The 20,060-nt window shown below is 44.1% G+C and overlaps 1 protein-coding gene across 4 annotated transcripts in view; it reads left to right on the top strand.

Moving 5' to 3' along the window:
* The window catches only part of Kctd3 (potassium channel tetramerization domain containing 3), a 39,146-nt gene extending 20,925 nt beyond the window's left edge, over positions 1 to 18,221 (top strand). For 2 of the 4 annotated variants that reach the window (XM_034513066.1, XM_076941593.1), the window contains 9 exons: positions 272 to 387; positions 4,657 to 4,744; positions 4,827 to 4,943; positions 6,516 to 6,686; positions 9,081 to 9,236; positions 12,439 to 12,535; positions 14,978 to 15,162; positions 15,242 to 15,380; positions 16,590 to 18,221. In XM_034513066.1, coding sequence (XP_034368957.1) covers positions 272 to 387; positions 4,657 to 4,744; positions 4,827 to 4,943; positions 6,516 to 6,686; positions 9,081 to 9,236; positions 12,439 to 12,535; positions 14,978 to 15,162; positions 15,242 to 15,380; positions 16,590 to 17,148 — 1,628 coding nt within the window. In that variant the 3' untranslated portion in view covers positions 17,149 to 18,221. The remainder of the gene's footprint in view (positions 1 to 271; positions 388 to 4,656; positions 4,745 to 4,826; positions 4,944 to 6,515; positions 6,687 to 9,080; positions 9,237 to 12,438; positions 12,536 to 14,977; positions 15,163 to 15,241; positions 15,381 to 16,589) is intronic. The other 2 variants (XM_076941592.1, XM_034513068.2) reach the window with 2 other exon arrangements.
* Positions 18,222 to 20,060: the final 1,839 nt, after the last annotated feature.

Here is a 20,060-nt window from a genome sequence, read left to right as displayed (position 1 = left end):
TCTTCCTGCCTGTCAGGTGGTGGTTATGGTGAACTAGGGCTGAGAGCCACATCGTGAGACAACACTAGATAGCTATGTGAGATTGCCCAGCTGACTCTGCTCTCAGGTTTCATAATGGAAATGTAAGAATGTACAGGTGCTGCCTCAGTTCTGGCCCCATTGATCACAGCACACGGGCAGTAGGCTGTAGTAACCTGGGGATGTTTAATCTAGGCTGTGAGCAGTTATAAGATGTGCTGGACTGACATCTGTGTTTGCTTTTCCGGTTAAGGTGTGTTCAGCCTCGGTGTTCCTGTAGACGCTCTCTTCTTCATTGGGAACCAGCTGGTGGCCACGAGTCACACAGGGAAAGTGGGTGTGTGGAATGCTGTCACGCAGCACTGGCAGGTTAGTCTCAGTCAATGCTCCTTCCACAAGGAAAACAGTGTCCCTTCCTATCGAGTTCCTGCCAGCCGTGAGTACATAGACATCTAACTGTTTTAAAGGGAGTTTGTTTTACTTATACAATGATAGTTTTAAACTGAGTCTTGGCATTTTTTTTCCATCTCTCTGAGATTTTTAAGAGCCATGCTGTGTGCATAGGAATTGAAGCAAACTTTATTTACTGAGTGGAAGGAAGCACAGATGAGTCTGGACATAGATAGGCTGTGTAGAGACAGTAAGTAGTCAGCTAAACGCCTTCCAGGGCCTAAGGAGAATGAGACAGGACTGAAGAAAATGGGGGAACGTTAGGGCTCTCAAAGTAATAATTTGAAGATAGCGTTTTTGCTTTGTTTGTCTCCTACGCTAACCACACTTACGGACTGTGCTTTTTCCCATAGTGTAGGAGAAGCTTGAGCTTGTAGGTGAAGAGGGGCTCTGCAGGCTGGAAGGATGGAGGTGGCATGTTCTCCAGGAATGAGGAAGGTGGGAAATGGGGAGCACAGAGGAGAGGGGGATGGGCAGATGTATGTGGACATGAGCGTGTGCTACCGAGGATCACAGGCACTGTGAATCATGAACTTTTCATGGCCTGGTGATCCACTAGTACTGAGAACTGGGACAGGAATGCAGGGGAAGAAAGTGTGGTGTTGGCCTGATGGAGGGCGAGCTTCATGCAGGTGAGCACAGTGTGTCAATGTTGAGAAAATACAATGCTGGCAAGGTTATTGAAAGCAAGATAACACGAGAGTTCTGGGAAGGCAGGGAAGATGCAGAGATGTGGGGCTGGAAGGGACTTGAGCAGGTTGACAAGGTAAAAGGAAGAAGGTGGAAGCCGTGAAGGCTGAGCCCTAGCTAGTGCTAGAGCAGTTCTCACACTGGGGCCTGTTCATCCCTGTTCATCCACTGGAAAGTGCAGCCAGAGATTGAGCCAGCTGGATGAAGAATGTTCCAAAACAGCATTAACAGCTTCATCGTTCCTGAACAATATGGATCCCAGCTAATCTCATGATGTTCACATTAGATAGTGCTGGGTAGTCTAAAGATGATGATGTCACAGAGGCGACCTGCAAACACTACGTCTTGTTCTATTTGTGCATACAAGATTTTGGTATGGTGAAGTCTTGGAATGAATCCAGCATGTATACTGATGAATGGGAACCCTAGGGACATCTGTGTGGGCATATAGGTGTCAGGACTAGAAAGCCAGATGACAAGATGCTCGCTCGGCAGAGGTGAAGGGTTGATTTAAGTGACAGGCCATGGGGGAATGTGACACGATTGACACATGTGAGGAACAGTCCTGGGACCTTCGGACTGAGGAGCAGGATTACTGGGTAACACTGGATGAACCTCAGGTATGAGAATGTAGTGGAGAAAGTGTGTGAATTTCAGTGAAGATGAAGAACTTTGATCTGCATAAAAGGTATTGTGATAAATGGGGCAAAGGCATTGCAGTGGTGGTCAGTGGAGAGGCGCCAACCCAGCCGAGACAGAGCACTGTCAGGATTGTGCTGGTGCCCCTGCAGGGAGGATTGAGTTAGGGGAATTCTGCTCTGTGCCAGTTGTATTGGAGTGGAGCATGCCGTCCACACAGGGATGTGCCGTACTGTGATCCTAGAAGGAAAGGAGCAGATCCTTTATTCTCCCATCAGCCTTCGACTGTTGTTAGAACTAAGCATAAAGGTTTGAATAGCTTTGACATCCAGAGACTCATTCCAGTGACCAGTTGTGGGTCTTAGCCTTGGGTGTTTTGTCTGTGTATCGCCTGACTCTTGATGCCTGGATGGACGGATGTGGCTGAAGACCACGTCTGACATGTGGATTTGTTGCACATTCCAGAAAGACCTGAGAAAGTTGTGCATTTACATAGCAAACTGGCCTTGTAACCCAGCTGGATTTCTCCCTAGTGCATTGCAGACCTGGTCTACTGTGATGCCTCAGCCTTGTCTGTAGAGCTCAACAGACAGCTCTGACTGGAGGCTGGCTTCCAGGCTGCTGCAACACTGGTTGACTAGCTTCTGATCTGGCCTGTAGCAACATTCTAGCCACAAATAGCAGAGGAAGCGCACAGGGCAGCCCCCAAGTTCTTTACTTTAGATGTGTAGTCAGAATGTGTTTGAATATTAGAGTCAGATGAATCAAGTAAGCATTGCATCTGCATTTAACCTTAAAAACACTGAAAAATTTAGATTTTTCTACTAGCTTCTCAACTCTGCCTTAGTTAAAATGTTGATGAAATGTTCTAAAAAACCAATCTAGTGGAGATTAAAAAATAGGGCTTTCTCATTTTTTTTTAGTCACCCCTTCTCATACAGCGTAGCACACACATACCATGTCACAGAGCGGTGTTAGTCAGAAAGCATTCTTCAGTGTTGTCAAGTAGGTAGCTCAGCCTAAGTAACATGGCAGAAAGAGCACCGTGTAAGCATCATTGTTTCCCAAATCCATGAATTAGATTTAAACAACGATTGATTACAAGTTTTATTCTCCTATCAGAATATGGAGAATTCTGTGGACATTAGTCCTGAAAGCCACATGTACGTACTTTGCCTCTCAAAGGATCAGAGAATGTTTCATACATCACTGTGAGGGCGTGGAGACCTTACAGTTACGTGGCTCAGTGACAACCTGTCCTGGGCCTCTAACAGTGGAGGTTGAGTTTGAGCAGGAGCTACTGACCCTGCCCAAGGACCCAGAGTAAACACTGTGGCCTTAGAGTAGGCTGGACTGAGCAGGGGAAGATTACTTGATTTATCTTACCACAAAACCCATCTTCCTGCAGAGCAGATGACAGCATTTTCTTGAGGTGAGCCTCAGAAGCTCCAGTCTTACAGGAAAACACGGCTCCAGAGGACTCGGAGTCCATTCTGCTTCCTGCTGTGGAGACCCTTACGTAGGAGTGGAAGTTGTCTTGTAGTACTGGAGCTGGCCAGGTCCGGCCAGCTGGGGCCAGAGCAGGGTGAGTGGCAGGCAAGGTGCCTTCACTCTGACAGTTTGACTTCCAGCTCAGAAGCATGGGCAGTAGCATGCCACATGAGATGCTGCCTGTTCTCAGAGAGCCCTGACCAGGGTCCTGCAGAGATGCCCTAGTGCTTCTCATGACTGTGAAGCTGTGGTGTACACACAGCAGAGCAGTCTGTGTGTGAGCAGCTTAGAGAGAGCTTTAATCCCAGGTGCCTGTGATGTAGCTAGAGTGGACCCAGGCTCTGCCTTGCCCTTCTTCTCTTCTTAGTGTTGAGTCCCAGAGCCCTCTTGCTCTCTGGTTCCTCCCCAACCTCTGCTGAAATGACAACCCCTTCTGTCCCCTGGGATCACACTCCATACCCTGCTTCTGGGCACGACACACCAGAATTGTCTCTTAGTTTTACTTTTCTGTGGGAGGCAGACAGCAAATGCTTTGTTAGGTAGGTTGTAGCACTTAAAGCAAACACACACATGAAGCAGATTACATATACATCTTATCCTTGCTTTCCTCAGGGAAAGAAGCCTGAGACGTGCTCACTCCTTGGAGCAGTGCTAATTGCTGAGGTGTCTATCTTGGCCTTTGTATAAGTAGCTTCAGAACACTGAATCATTAGGGATTTTTACAGCCTTGTTGGCATGATGGTAGAGAGTTGTCCACCCCTTTACCTGCTGCTGCCGCCACTTTGTCTGTCTGTCTGTCTGTCTGTCTCCCTCCCTCCCTCCCTCCCTCCCTTCCTTGTGGTGACTTAAGTCCTTTGGATTTACGTGGTTACCTGTTCGCAAACCAGACCGATTGCTTTGAAGGGATGCTATTTAATTCCAGTACCTGGAAACAAGACATGAGGGATCTTTGCTTCTGCTGTTTCCTAGAAGAATCTTTCCTAAGGACAGTAAGACAGGACACTGTCCACTTGAAGAAGTTGTAGCAGGCTGTCAGGCAGCTGCATGTGTCTGACATCACCTGTGCTGGCCACTAGCTCTACTTATTCACCGTGTGGCTTTGGCACTTTATATGGCATAGGGGAATGGGGGGGTGCCTGGCCTTCCAGTTCCAGAGCCTGTGGTGTAGTTACCACATGTAGCAACAAGAGGTGACACATCTGACTTCAGAGAGCACAGGCTGTGTCGTCAAAGCTGCATGGGCGTAAACACAGCTCGTTGTGTAAGCTTCCTGAAGTTGGGTATTGGGATACCTGAAAGAATGAAAGCCCTGAGGAAGCTGGAGCGGCAAGTAGAATTTCCTAACACATAAAAATCTCACTGTATCAGGTGCAGGACGTTGTCCCGATAACCAGCTATGACACTGCAGGCTCCTTCCTCCTCCTGGGATGCAACAATGGATCAATATATTACATAGGTGAGCATTGCGCATTCTTTATACACAAGGGCATGGAGACCTAACCCTCTGTGGTTCTGACTAGATGTGTTCTTGTCTGCAGACATGCAGAAGTTCCCACTGCGGATGAAGGATAATGACCTCCTTGTCACTGAGCTCTATCACGACCCTTCCAATGATGCCATCACTGCACTGAGTGTTTACCTCACCCCCAAAACAAGTCAGTACACGACATGGTCAGCCTTGGGCATTCTTGACACTGCATGCATTTATGAGTTTACTGATCTCGAAGATACCCTGTAATGAGGAGAGAATGCTGAGAAACACTCACATGTTCACATGTGCCTGGGGACAGACCATGTGCTTGGATGTGCTGCCTGTCCATGGCATCACTTGACTGGATTCATTAGATAAGAGAATCATCAGCACAAAAGAATTGTAGTCCGCACTGAAATGACTGAAGACTTGGGACACTCAGGCTAGCCCTGTCTGTCTCCCTGTCTGCCTTCCTTCCTTCTCTCTCTGTCTCTGACTCTCTCTTGCTCTCTCTTTCATTTGTTCTGTGCATTGTCCTTGGCTGCTTTCAGTGGTAGAGCTAAGAGGTTATGACACAGTGGAAGGCAGAATTTGGAATACTTAATGACTACTTGTTTCTTTAGAGAAAGCTTGCCGAGCTCTACTCTAGACTGAGTGTAATGAAGTATGGATTTCCCCCAATCTAATTTTTAATTAGAGGTGAAACTGGGAAAGTTTTAGAAGTCAAACTACCCAAAGGAAAAAAAAACCCTTCCTCACGTTGGCAAGACTTTGAGGGTATGAAGATGGGGTCTCTCCAATGGGCTGGGGTGTCCCAGTCTTCTGCTCGGCCCTTTGACTGGTGGCTTTCACGGGTGTTCAGGAAGTGAAGCCCACAGTTGTCTACCCGTGAGGCTTGCTAGCATTCAGTGTCTGCCTGTCTTTTGATTTGTGATGGGATGTGGTACCAGTCTAAGAAAAGCTACCAGGGCTGGAATGATGGCTTAGCTTCAGCACTGGTCGCTCTTCCAGAGGACTCAGGTTTTGTCCCTAGAGCCAACCACGTGGCAGATCCAGGAGCTGCAGTGCTCTCCTCTGGCTCCAAGGATACGAGGCATGTAGCTGGTGGACAGACATGCATGCAAGTAATGCAGGCATACACATAAAACAAAAACAAGCCTTTGAAAATAGGAAGGAAAAGAAAAGAAAAATGTGAAACCTCAGCTGAGGTAGGGCAGATTGGAAGAAGCAGAAGGGTCATCAGTGTGGTGTGAGCATTGTAAGAAGTGTGCCTGTCCCACTGCGTGGGGTTTGACACTCTTAGTGTAGGTGACACTTGGAAGGATGGCTCGGTACCATAGCAGAAGTAAGCGCTAAGGTCACCCCCAGCATACTTGAGCAGAATGCTGCTATGGAATGAGGTTCTGGTGGGCAGCACAGATTGAGACTGAGTTGGTACCATGTCTCAGGCACTCTGAAAGGTGATTCAGTTTTGTCAATAAGGAGCAAAGGTAGGTAGGCAGGAACATCCATAGAATTAGTGTAATCACCACAGCAAAACCTGACAGTGCGGTGCGGGAGGGCTGGGAGCGGTCCTTGTAGAGTGAAAGGTCAAGAAAGATGCGTAAAGGAAGGACAGACTGAGCAGCCTTGAGCTGTTTGCTGAGTCTTTTGGTCACAAGCTCTGGTTTCTACTGGGCCTCTGTCATTACGGAGGCTCGCAGTCAGGCGTTGTTTCAATCATTACATAACTCATTCCTTTAACCTGCGCTCGTAGGTGTCAGCGGAAACTGGATCGAGATCGCCTATGGTACGAGCTCTGGAGCTGTGCGAGTGATTGTACAGCATCCGGAGACGGTCGGCTCAGGGCCTCAGCTCTTCCAGACGTTCACCGTTCACCGGAGCCCTGTGACCAAGATCATGCTGTCAGAGAAGCATCTGGTGTCAGGTACAACATGACTCCTCGTCTCCTGTGACGGATGCTTCAGGCTGGGAGAGGAAGTGGAGTGGTTTATGCTGCATCCTAAAACTGAAGGAGTGTGGCTTTGACTTGTCTGGATGTACTGGACATAAACGTAGGAAATACTGTATCTTCTGTTAATTCTCTAGTAGTTTCTTCTTGTGGTATATTCCATTTCAAGATGCTTATCAGATCACTGCTGAGAAGATTTTTCTGTTTCAAAAGTTTCTGTTTGAACTTTAATATAAATTTATTTTGTTATCTTCAGTTTTAAGCTAAAGACTTAGATGTGTATTTTGCTAGTTGACTACTTTATGTTTAAAATTCATAACAATATAAAATTATGTGAGGAAAGTTACATTTTGTGGGTTTATAGTTCCCTATAATCACAAAACTTTTAAGAATTTGGATAATGAAGTAAATATGATTGATTGTACATGTGAATTTTGTCTCGTGCCAGCCTTCTTTCTTTGGATCACGAGACTCTTAAGCTGTTAGCTTTCCTAGTTTGTAAAAATGCCTCAGACTTCTTTGCTCTTGCTTGTTTTGTTTGCCGTATTTTGTTTCCACATACTTGTTTGGTTGCTTTACCCTTCTGTCCTCACACTCTCCTCAGTAAGGTCTCCCAGTCTGTGTAAAAGTAACCTTGTCAGCTAGAATCTCCTGTGTGTTCCTCACAGGCTTACCGTGTGGTTGTTATTGATTTGCCTGTCATCTACCTCCTCCTAGAAGCTGAGTTCCACAGCACTAGTTGTGTGTTCTCCGAACGATGCTGGAAAATGCTCTATGTTTAGGTCTGGATTTAAAGACCCGGTTTAAAGCACATGTCAGCAGTGATCTGTGTTCTCAGCCCTTCTGCCCCCTGGTGGCTATTGGCATAAATGCAGCCATGTGCTTTTTCTGTGGTATGCATCCTAGGATCTGAAATGGGCTGTGCAGGAGGACTATGAACAGGATTCCATCATCAACACTTGAGTCATCCAGGATCACTTCAGTCCTTTGTCTTCTCAGTCCTGCTAAGCTTAGTGAAGCCAGGGGATCCTTTCCCACAGTACCGGTTAAATGCCTCACCTGCATCTCCTGTACTCACTACTGGCCTGAGAACTGGGCATTTCATTATACTGTTAAAAAGTACACAAATTATTTCTTGGTATTCTCCAAGTTTCTTTCTAAAGTTTGCTTTAAAATACAAAACTGATATTGTATGCCATAGGAATTGTGATGTTTGTATAGAAGTTTTACATTCCTAGCATTCACAGACATTTCTAAAATCATCACAAATGGCAAGTTAATTCCACCCCCCACCCCCCATTAAAGCAAGCAGAAAAGTATACTTCTTACCTGGATGACGTAATATTTTAGGGTACACCTTTTTAATAAGCATGCTCATTTAGAACAGAATGGGGGGAGAGTTTGGGAAGCAATCACTGTATGGTCATTTAATAGCATTCCTACTCAGAAATTAGCAGCAACAAAAGCAAGGCAAAATTCTGTAAGACATAATTGTAGAAAAGCTTTTTAAGCTTGAGAGAGGGGTGTTTTATATTACTCAGACCCTAAATAGTCTGCCTAAACCAGGAGTAACTGTAAACTGGTGACCAACACTTTCCACACATCTTAGAGGATAATTATTTATTTCTCATTTGTAGTCACATTAGAGTCTTTATTAGAGCTGGGCATTGTTTCTATAAAAAAGGGAAAAATGATATACAGTAAATAAACATTCTGGTTAGGTTTCTAAAAATCTTTTAATTAAACATATTATTATTATTATTATTATTCACCACCTTTGTGGTGGCTTATGAGACAGAGTCTTTTTATGAAGTCCTGGCTATCCTGGAACTCGCCATCTAGACTAGTCTGGCCTAGAACTCAAGAGGTCCAATTGGCTCTGCCTTCCAAGTTCTGGGATTAAAGGTGTGTGCCATGACATCTGGCTAAGTGTTTTAAATGTGAATGTCTATGTCATGTCATGTTTGGCTACCCTCAGAGACCAGAGGGATCGGTCATCAGATTCCCTGGAGTTGGAATTATAGGCAGTTGTGAGTCCTCTGAGACTGGTACTGGGACCACACTGGAGTCTGGTGAAGAGAAACAAGCCTCCCCTGACCATGGAGGTCTCTCTACTTTGTAGGAGTCAGTTCTCACCTTTTACCATGTGAGTCCAGAGATGGAACTCAGGTCTTGAGGCTTGGCAACAAGTATCTTCACTTGGTTGCCTTCCCAGACCCACTTCTCTCACTTTGGCTTACTATATGTAAATCGAGTACAGTTTTGAGATAAATCTGCGACCTGCCTTTTCAAATGTACTATGATCTGTTTGATGTAAAAGAAGAGACATTCAGAGTGGGGAGGTGACATACTGTGCTCTTTTTTTCCTAGTGTGTGCCGACAATAACCATGTCCGCACTTGGACAGTGACACGATTCAGAGGGATGATCTCCACGCAGCCAGGTTCCACTCCTTTAGCGTCGTTCAAGATCCTGTCCTTGGAGGAGACTGAGAGCCATGGCAGCTATTCCTCTGGAAATGACATTGGTAGGCGTCTTCAAAAATGGAAATCTACGGCCAAGAATGATGTGGGAATTTTGTATTTTAAATTTGAAAGTCTTTTGAACAAGTGTGTGTGTGTGTGTGTGTGTGTGTATGTACACTCATGCAAATGCTGTGCATGCATGCACTCTTGCCTGAGCACATATGTTGGAGGTCAAAGAATAACTTACTGGGCATCAGTTCTCTGCTGCTGTGAGGATGCTGGGGATCAAATTCAGATCACCAGGCTTGGTGACAAGTGCTTTGAGCTGCTGAGGCCCCTTAGCAGCCCCATTGTACTCTGCTACAGTTGATCTTCAGAAGATGTTACAGGTTTGCATGTAGGCTTTCAAAGCAGTGATAGGAACATAAAAAGTGACTTCATATCGGCTCTCACCCCTTTTATTGCTAGGTATGGGATCTATACTCTCAAGCCTTCTTCTAAGGCACCAGAGTCTAAGCATGTCCTCAAAGGGTCCTTCCGGTGTCGATAATACAGATCCTCAAGGACTTTTACCCTCAGATTATAAGTCTTTAATGCATAAAATACAGTTTTGAAGTATCTGTGGGAGTGAGTAGACGGAAGGCCTGAGCCATTCCTGGAATGCACGTTGGCAGCTCTTTGGGATCCAGTGCCCTCTACTGCCTCAGTTGTAGAAAGTCTTCATCCCAATCTGAGGTTTCTGCCCCGTCTTTGATCATTTAGTTCCCGCATAAAAGACGTACACAACCTTTATATTTTCAATAAGCCTTAATCAGCAAAAGAGCTGGCCAGATGTCTACCCTTTATGTTATTAGAGTCTGCTTTCCTATTATAACCCCGAGTTATTACTTACTATGTTCATCTGGGCTCCTCTTAACTCCAGTCGGCTAGCCTTCAGGGCCATGTTTTCATGACTCGACTACCCCATGGCTACTCCTTCCTCCTTCACCTTCTCTCCCTCGTGATTCTCATCAGACCCCAAGCCCAGGAACCCGAAACTTGCCTGTCTCTTCTGCCCGGCTATGGCTGTCAGCATCTCTATTTACCAGTCAGATATAATTTGGGGGCAAGGTCACATAGCTCACTTGGGTTTCTGTTCAAACTCTCGTCTATGGGTGACCAGTTCTTGGGGCCCACACTTACAAAAAAACCAAACCTCAACAATTCCACTTTTTAATTCCCATAAAAGGCTCATTTTCTCAAAGATATAAATTAAATACAATTAAAATAATTATGAAAATTGTAAGACATGACATTTTTGTAAGAAATTTGTAATATCCAGTTTATTATATAGATGATTTATACCTAAATCATCCTTTAACTTGTATTACTATCCAAAAACCATCTTTTTAGACCTAGAAAGCATCTTAAATCCTAAATAACTTAAGTTTCATTGTAAGATTATAATTATCTAGTGTTCAACCCCATCAGACATCTGAGGGAAAAAAATTTTGAGTATGATGGAAGCATGTGGATGTAGCTTCCAAAAAAATCATAGAAATGTTAGAGACATCTTACCGCCTGGACAGTCCCCAATATTCCTTATAACGTTGGAGCATCTATCTTCAGCCTTCTGGCCCAGAACAGCTGATAGACCTTAACTGAAGCAAGAATTATGAAGGACTGGCTTACTCTGTCTTGGCAGAGCTTAACAGATGATTATCCTGTATCCATTTGTCCTTTTAGACAGCATTTGTCTGCGGATAAAGTTGGCATTCCTTGCCCAGCGGCTAGTTTGCCACAATTGAAGGCATTGATGCTTATGGTCTTCCTTGAAGTGGGATGGGGGTACTGTTAGGAGCAGAACTGTCGCACAGTCAAAAGACCTTTTAATGATGAAATGATTCTACATACCATATTCTGTGGATCTCTGATGATTTTGAAGACCATCCACCCATAGCATATCTGAACAAGCAAACATTGTCTGTCTCCAGACAATATATTGTCTGTATAACTCAGGGAGTATATTTTTGTGATAATCCAGACTAGTATCTAACATGACTGAGTTTGTCAACTTTCATTACTTAATTGTCATAAAGGACTGAGACTAAACCTTGGATTTTAAGTGAGTTGCATAAATACAATGCCTATCTAAGAGTAGCAAAATTAATCTTAAATTCTAGATCAATATACAAAGATTTATACTAACAAAAACACTAAATCTGTATTAATATACAAAATTTTGTATCAGTGTAACAAAATATAACCTCAAGTCTGCATCAAAATATAAAGATCTCTACCAATGTAATAGTATAGCTGTAATATGCTTTTAATAGTAGATTTAATAATCATCCTTATTTATCTAATTTTTAGTATTACTATATCCCCCTTTTTCTTTTCAATCTCCTTTCGTTTACCTAAGAAAGAAGGAAAGAGAAGAGGAAAGGAAGAATGGAAATCCTTGAGTCTAAGCTCTCTATCTAGTTATCCTCCTGTCCAAAACTTTACTTGTAAATTATCCCTTAAAACAACAGCATATCTATAGTTTATAAAATAACCAAAACCATCCACCACAACTTAAGAAATTGGGACAACAGTCTTCTTATAATTGCTTCCTGCTGAATTGGGGTGAAGAGTTCCTGTTTGGGTCCCAAAACAAAATTGGAAAAATGGTTAAGCCAAAGCTGGTTGGCATTATTTGTTATCCAGTCTTTATGTGTTGAGAAAGTTCAGAATGTAACTGAAGCCCTGATTGGACCCATCTGAAAGGCAGGATCAACCCAGGTCATTGGGGATTAGCAGTCTTTTCTAAAGCTGTTTTTGAAACAAGTCTCTGGAAACAGCATCAGTTGAAGCAGAGTCAGGCAGGAGCTGGAACAGCAGGTCATTTCAGCATCCCCAAGGGAGAATCTTGTCAGGGCTGCCCTCTTGCTGTCTTACTTTATAATATATAAGCCTTAAAACCAATTGTGAGCACTGTGACACACACACACACACACACACACACACTCACACACAGACACACATAGACACACTCATAGACACACCTGAACATAAACACACATACACAAAGAAAGAAATATTTAAAAAAGAAATATTATGTATTTCTATTGTGAAATTGAATGTGGGTTGGCCTACTTTTGCCTTGAGCTTGTGTATGACATTGACGTAGGGCTTGTGCCACGTCATGCATGAGAACTGTTTGAGGTGAGGAATGTTAGTATTAATGTGCTTGTATAAAATGAAACCATTCCTCATTCTTGTCCTCTTCCTCTTCTGACACAGGGCCTTTTGGAGAACGAGATGATCAACAAGTGTTTATTCAGAAAGTTGTTCCCATCACCAACAAGCTGTTTGTCAGGTTGTCATCGACCGGAAAAAGGTGACACTTGAGAAGGACATGTGTATTCAGAAATTGCCTTTGTCTTCCAGAATGCAGGTGCCTTCTGTTAGAGGTGGAAGGCACTGGACACATCAACACAGACATCGTCATGCTGGTTACCTATAGAAAGGGGGACTCGACAGTGCACTGCCAGTTAGAGAAAACAAACTCAAGGAGCCTTGGGATTTGAACATTTCCCATCACACGCAAGTGTATATTCATTAAGTGTGTCTCTCAGATGGGCCATTACAGATTGACTAACCATCTCTATGTACAACAAAAGGAAGGAAGCCAGTCATCTTTGGCTGATGGTAACATAACCTGCCTAACTCGGCCATAGCTCCCAATTTGCAGCTTTCTCGGTTCACATTTGTCCTCATTCTCCCAGGGGATGGCCTAACTCTCTGTGCCCTGTGTCTGCAGAGCAGGGGTCCACACTGGTTCTGAGTGCTGTTATGTTAGGACCTTCTTTTCTTCTTTTGTCTTCAAGCCCTCCCCCCCCCCACCCCCAATGGCGATCTCAGTGGATTTCATGGCAGACAGTTGCACTAAATTCTGATAGCGTCCTTGTCCTGTAGTGACTATGTAAATTAACCTTGAGTGACCTCATCGGTTGTCTGACAGACTAGGGTTTCACTGTCTGGAACATGCGTCATATGGTGAAGTGAAGATAACAGAGGCCCTGTCAACCCTGACCACAGTGGACGTGTGTAAAACTGAGCCTTATGCGGTTTTGTTTAACTTTGAAAATGATTGGGTCTAGTTTTGCTGGGGTTTTGTTTTTGTTTTTTCTACATGCCAGGCAAATGAGCAAGTAAAATTCCTAGCAGTGGGCATTAAGCAGACAGATATTTTTTAAAATGTTGCTAGTGTTTTTGATGTTTTTAAAAGTTACCCATTTAACTTTATTTGGCATGTCTCTAGTTACATGGTGTTTTAATGAATAAACTGAGCAATGATAGGTTTTATTTCCATCAGAGATAACATATGGTCATTAGTAATTCATGAATGAATTCTAGAAACTGGTGAATGTGTCCACAGGTTTTGTTTGTATATTTTTTTAAGAAAAGGAATTTGTACAGTGATTAGTGTGTACTGAGTGCAGAAGCTGCCAGTGTTTATTAAGCTGGACTCTGCCTCTGACACGCCATGGCTCGTAAGTGTTCCTCGTTAACGTCCCCTTTTGTGTTACTCAGAGATCGAGAGGGAAACTGCATTAACAAAAAGAACAAGTGGAAGTTGCTTTATAGGATTGAGTTTATTTATTTTATTTAAAAATAAACCAGAAATAGGATTTTTCTAAAAAAAATTAAGTGACTTTACACATATAAATAAATGTTAATTCTTATCTGAATAATAATGAAAAAGATTATTGTCCTGACAAACAAAAACAATTGTTGACTCAGTCTGAGTGCTGGAGAGATGGTTGCTGCTTTTGCAGAAAGCGGGGTTCAATTTCCAGTAGCTCACAACCACCTTAACTCTAATCCAATGCTCTGTTCTAGCTTCTTGAGGCTCTAGGCATACATACTGGCATTCACACATACATATAAAATACATCTTTTCTTAAAGGTATACCACCGGGCGGTGGTGGCGCACGCCTTTAATCCCAGCACTTGGGAGGCAGAGGCAGGCGGATTTCTGAGTTCAAGGCCAACCTGGTCTACAGAGTGAGTTCCAGGACAGCCCGGGCTACACAGAGAAACCCTGTCTCAAAAAATCAAAACCAACCAAACAAACAAACAAACAAAACCAAAAAGCTTATACTAACTGAAATAAAGGAGAAATGACTTAGGCCTCACACATGGTGAAATAGTTTACTCCAGATAAGATGAGCCCAACATGTGAGGGCTGTGTGGCTAACAGGACTACTTCATTGGCCTGGTCCACTGGGCTGCTTCCTCTCTGTCCCCCTCCCCTCCCTCCGCTTTCCCTGTCCTCTTTTCTCTCTCCCCTCTTGCCCCTCTCCCCTCCCTTGCGTTTAGCTGCTTGTCCTCACTCTGCTCACACCTCTCACCCTGCCTGAGCGGCTTTACTTCTCAGGGATCTGGAGCCTTCGTGGGTTTACATTGTAAAATAGTGTACAGGAACTGTAGAGATTTTTTTTTTTAACATTGGTGTATTTTATTTTCATCTTCCTTCCCTCCCTTTTTCTTTTCCCTCTCTGGCTTCTCACATCTTCGTTTTGAAGATTTGCTTATTCCTAAGATGACTTTTGTGATTAAATCATATCTGTATTTCAGGTAAGAACAAACGAAAGTGTGAGAAGTTTTTCTCATTCAGAGAGACAAGACTTGATTTTTCTGTCAACTTTCTTTGACCATTTTAAGACTACTTTAGATACATATTCCTTGTGTGACTTTGAAGGTGGAAATGAATGAAGTGTTCAATTGTATGGTGTATGTAATTGCCGCCTTTGATCTGCACCACCCCTTCCTTCAGAATATGTGAGATCCAGGCTGTAGACTGCACTACAATCTCTTCGTTCACTGTGAGAGAGTGTGAGGGCTCCAGCAGGATGGGCTCCCGGCCACGGCGCTACCTGTTCACTGGCCACACCAACGGCAGCATCCAGATGTGGGACCTGACCACAGCCATGGATATGGTCAACAAGACTGAGGACAAGGGTAGGTGACTGCACAGCGGAGCGAAGGGTCGGCATGGCTGACCTTTGACCTGCCGTCTGAATGAGTGTCTCTCTCTAAGATTCAGGTGGCCCCACTGAGGAGGAGCTGCTCAAGCTGCTGGACCAGTGTGACCTGAGCACGTCCCGCTGTGCCACTCCCAACATCAGCCCTGCCACGTCGGTGCTGCAGCACAGCCGCCTTCGAGAGTCCAGCTCCAGGTGGGTCCTGAAGGGACTGACGTCACTGAGGAAACGTGTCCTACACGCTGTACACATGCAGTGTGATAGCTACTGTTTTCAAAACACAGTTTGCATCATATGTGTTGATATTGGATTGCTCAGATACAGATTTGTATCTGTGTGCGTAGCACATCGTTTCATAGGAAAATAGTTTAAACTGTTACTGAATTTGTTCTTTGACAGTTCATACATATGTAATGTGCAAGGAAAAATGCTGTGGTCTTTTGTGTGTCTGGCATGTGCTGTGGCTGACGTTGAGACTTCACGCGTGTCAAGCAAGCTTTTTACCACTGAGTCTGACCTTTGCCCTCCCCGCCCCTGCTTGCCTTCTAACTTACTTTTGGAAATTTATTAGTTATTTTTTTATTGTGCTAAAACCCAATAACCATGATAACGTATAGAAGTTGATTTGAGCATAAGCTTCCAGAGGCTAAGAATCCTTCACAGTGGGCGGCGGCAGCAGGCAGACGTGGCAGCTGGAGCAGGATGCTCAGGGCTCACATCCAAACCACAAGCTCAAAGCCAAGAATGAACTAGAAATGGTTCAAGGCCTTAAATTCCCAAGGCCTGCCCCCAGGGACATACTTCCTCCAGCAAACCACACCTCCTAAACCTTCACATACAGCTTCACCAACGGGGACCAAGAGACTGGGGACACTGTCATTCTAGGTGCTGCAGGGAAGGACTGGCAGCCACAGTGCCCTTAGGTGGTCATGACTCCCCTGTGTTTGGAAGACGCCTGGATACTTTGTGGAGGTTTTGTTCTCATTGTTCGGGTGCAGTGCTAACCAAAAGTGGTTAAATTCTCTTATTTAATTTCATATACAGTGAAACACTCTGCCTTTTCCAACCATATTGACAAAAATGTCAAATTCTGAGAATCCAAGGACCAAATATTGGATGGAGTACATTGAATCCTTAATGTTTTTAAAGACTTATTTTCCTTTTCTCCTAATATTCAAAATTTTTGCTTGATTATGAATATATATATATATGTTATTACTTTAGTTGGTAATTGTGTGTGATATGATCACTTGACAAATACATTTGTACACAGAAAGTGTAGATAGTAACATGTCTTATATGGTTTAATGACGTTTTAGTTGTCAGATTAACTGCTGAGATATGCTCCTGAGACCTTGGAGTGAAACTATAACTGTTGTTTTTTTTTTAAAATCTGTCTTCTAGCCTTCAGCTCCAGCACCACGAAACCATTCATGAAGCAGCAACCTATGGTGCCACGCGGCCTTACCGAGAGAGCCCTCTGTTAGCCAGAGCAAGGAGGACTGAGAGTTTCCACAGCTACAGGGACTTCCAGACTCTTAATTTCAACAGAAACGTAGAGAGAGCTGTCCCTGAAAATGGTCACATGGGCCCAGCCCAGGCTGAGGTGAAGGGGGCAGCAGGGGAGTGTGCTGTGTCTGAGAGGAAGTCCCCTGGCACAGAGGTAAGATGTGTGAGAGAGTCAGATGTGGGGTTGGAAGTGCATAGAACAGCAGAAGGTTTGTCAGACCCCAAGAAAAGGTCAGCAGAGGATGAAAGTGAGCATAAGGTGGAATTCCGGAAGAAAGGATTTGAAGCAGGTGGGTTCCTGGGAAGAAAGAAAGTTCCCTATCTGGCATCCTCACCAAGTACCTCTGATGGAGGGACCGACTCCCCTGGTACAGCATCCCCGTCTCCAACCAAGACCACTCCATCACCTCGGCACAAAAAGAGTGATTCCTCTGGCCAAGAGTACAGCTTGTGACCTCATCCAAGCGCATGAGAGTTCTTCTAAATCTACACGAAAAAACAAAATGTCCTGGGTTTCAGTACATTGGCTTTTACATCAAACACTCTACAGGGCAGTTTGACCTGTTTAGTGTTTTCTGGGCCGAGTCTCCTGAAGAGAAGCAGAGCATACTCCCCTGAGGGTTGACGCAGGGACGCAGTCCTCACAGCTCAGAAGTAGCTCTAGTCCTACAGGCACGTGTAACAGCAGTTTGTAAGCAGGAATCATTGTCTTGTTGCCCTCCCTGCTGGTGTTTTGTCCCAGCAAACAGTAGTACCCTCAGAGCATGTGAGGCAGCGGGCCATGTTCTTATGCACTTGCTCGAGGCCTGTCTTGCAGTGGTACCTTAAAGTTAATCTCATAATCTTGGAACTTGGGTTCCCAACCCTTGTGATTGCGGAGTGTTTACTAGATACATAATGAGGTGCTATGTTGTGAAAAAGTCTCACGTAACTCAGAACACTATCATTGGTTCCCAGGCTCCACTGTGCACTACGTCTTTAGGGTTGTTTATTTCATTGTGCGTCATTTTCTGATTCTTGTTGTTGGGAGTCAATATAGCATGCGTCACCGGTGTTTGGTACCTGAAGTCCTTCCAGTGGGAACAACGTCTGTGTTTGGATGGGTAAAATAATCATGGCAGAGGGGAGATCTGGGTGCTCACAAGGGAAGCCCTCAATTGCTGCTCCAGCCACATTAGAGGCCACTGTGCTTTCGCAGTGTCTCAAAGGGATTGTAATTCTGGATTTGGAGTTAAATGCTTCAGTCAGTATGTAAAAATGTTGTTTTGGCTTTATTTTGAACTCTGGGAGCAAAAGAAAAATTTTTGTACATTTTCTTCATTTAATCAGAATGGTTTACCTATTTCTGCAAATGGAGAAAATGTAAATTTAAACGCACGAGTATTTACTAAGTGAATGATGTATATTTCCCATTCTCAGAAGTATGATGAAGTTGGAATAAATTCTTTAAAGTTTCCTATATTGCCAGTGTTTTCACACAAACTCCCTTGTATTTATTTGTCAATTAAATCAAGTGAGAAAGGTTAAGGCAGTGTGTCTTTGGTTATTTAAGGAACCTTATCCTGTGTAAGCTCCACCCACATGTGCTTGTTAAAAAGAAACAACGTACTTACCATGTCAGAAGACCACTAGAGATCAGAGGAAAACTTGGTTGGGACTAAAATTTTATAAAAAGGTAATGTGAACCTTAATCTCAACCTGGTAGATAGAGGCTAGCCTGGGCTATATCGTGAGCTGATGTCTCAAAGACACATGGAAGAGTAACTTCCTAAAGCACAGACTGTAGCATTCTGCAGGTCTAGCCTTGTGTCTTCTGTCTACAGCAGAGTTGGATCTCCTCTTTTTTTGCTGTGCCTACATTGCCAAGGTTTTGACTCAAAGAACAATGATGAAGCAGATCTGTGTACTCATGACTGCTGCAGAAGGGGAGATGACATTTCATGGGAATGGTCTGAGCACTTGGTTGTCAGTGTTCTGTTATACTGAGTTGGGGAAGCATCGCCTCATCTCAGTGCAGTCAGAGCAGACAGTAAAACTTAGCCAGGGCTCAGCCAGCTTTTGGACTGATGTCTTCTGGTTGCAGAACCTGTAATTTCCTTCTTGGCTTTCTCATCATGATTGCCTTCCTGGCATCTAGTTGTCCCAGCCCCATTCCAACCTTGCCTTATTTGGGTAACTCATTTGGGAAGGGTATTGCAGTGGATTTTAGCGTGCGTTGGACCAGACCAGACTCATCATGTTCCGGTTCCTTAAGTAGCTGCTGTCACTTTTATGTATGACTCAAGATTGCTGGAATATTGTGTAAGCATATTAAACTTAGTTCACATTTAAGTACCCACCCCATCTTTACATGCATGCTAACAGCATCATTTTCCCTGTCTCATGCCTTTTTCAGCAGTTGCAATGTTTTTCCAGATGTCAGAGTAGCATAGCACACTCTACCAGACTTGTAAACATCTAGGTTCTTTATGTAGTTCATGTTGAGGAGGAGTTAGAGGAACATAGCCAGTCACAAAGACAAGAGTCTTTCTGAGATAGTGGCTTCTTGTTTCTGGAAGACACTGGCAGGACAAATGGCAGGAGGTATATAGCACAGATGAGCGAAGAGAAGACCACATGTCCTGTCAGCAGACTCCCCAGACTGAGGGCCCTCTCAACCTCAAGGGATAAAGCTGTTCCCTTTGCTTTCTTGGCAGCTGGCTCTTCTGTCTTTGCCAGATGTTGAATTCTTTGTCCAGCCCTAGGGAAGAGCTCAGTGATCTCCTAGACAAGAACCATCACCCTGTTACATTTCCTGGGTGCTCATCCAGGCTTTGGGATAACTATGCAAATATACCTGACTGAAAATCAGGAAGACTCAGAAGGTCCCCTTCCCTGCAGTGGGATTCTCCACACCTTTATTTCAAGGTCAGAATCCCTGTTAGCGCTCACCTCCACCCTGTAAGGGGAATAGAGTAGAGTAGCAGGTTGGTCGAGTGTGCGCTTTCATCTGAGACTGGGTGGGGAGCTGCTGCCATGCCTTAGCCAAGAAGCATGACATGCTGGACCTCAAGAGACCATCACTAACCATATTCATGATGCAGGATGTCAGGAGAACGTGGAGTCCTCTCTGGGTATGCATGGAGAAAGTCACTCTCAGATCATCCTCAGATTTTAAGCTGACTACAGCCACCTGGATGTGGGCTAGCTGGACAATAAATAAAATAAAATAAAATAAAATAAATAAATAAATAAATAAACTTGTTCAACTTCTTATTTCTTGAGCCATTCCAGTACTTAGTTTTGAGTTTTCTGACATAGCTGAGAAAGTGGCGCCACACTTGCTTTGAGTTTGAGGTAGAGATTGCCTGAAATTTAAGTTGAGGT

This window comes from Arvicanthis niloticus, chromosome 10, assembly GCF_011762505.2.
Source record: "Arvicanthis niloticus isolate mArvNil1 chromosome 10, mArvNil1.pat.X, whole genome shotgun sequence".
NCBI classification, from domain to species: Eukaryota; Metazoa; Chordata; class Mammalia; order Rodentia; family Muridae; genus Arvicanthis; species Arvicanthis niloticus.
The sequence above is the reverse complement of the archived record's forward strand: the minus strand, read 5'-3'. Positions and strand labels throughout refer to the sequence as shown.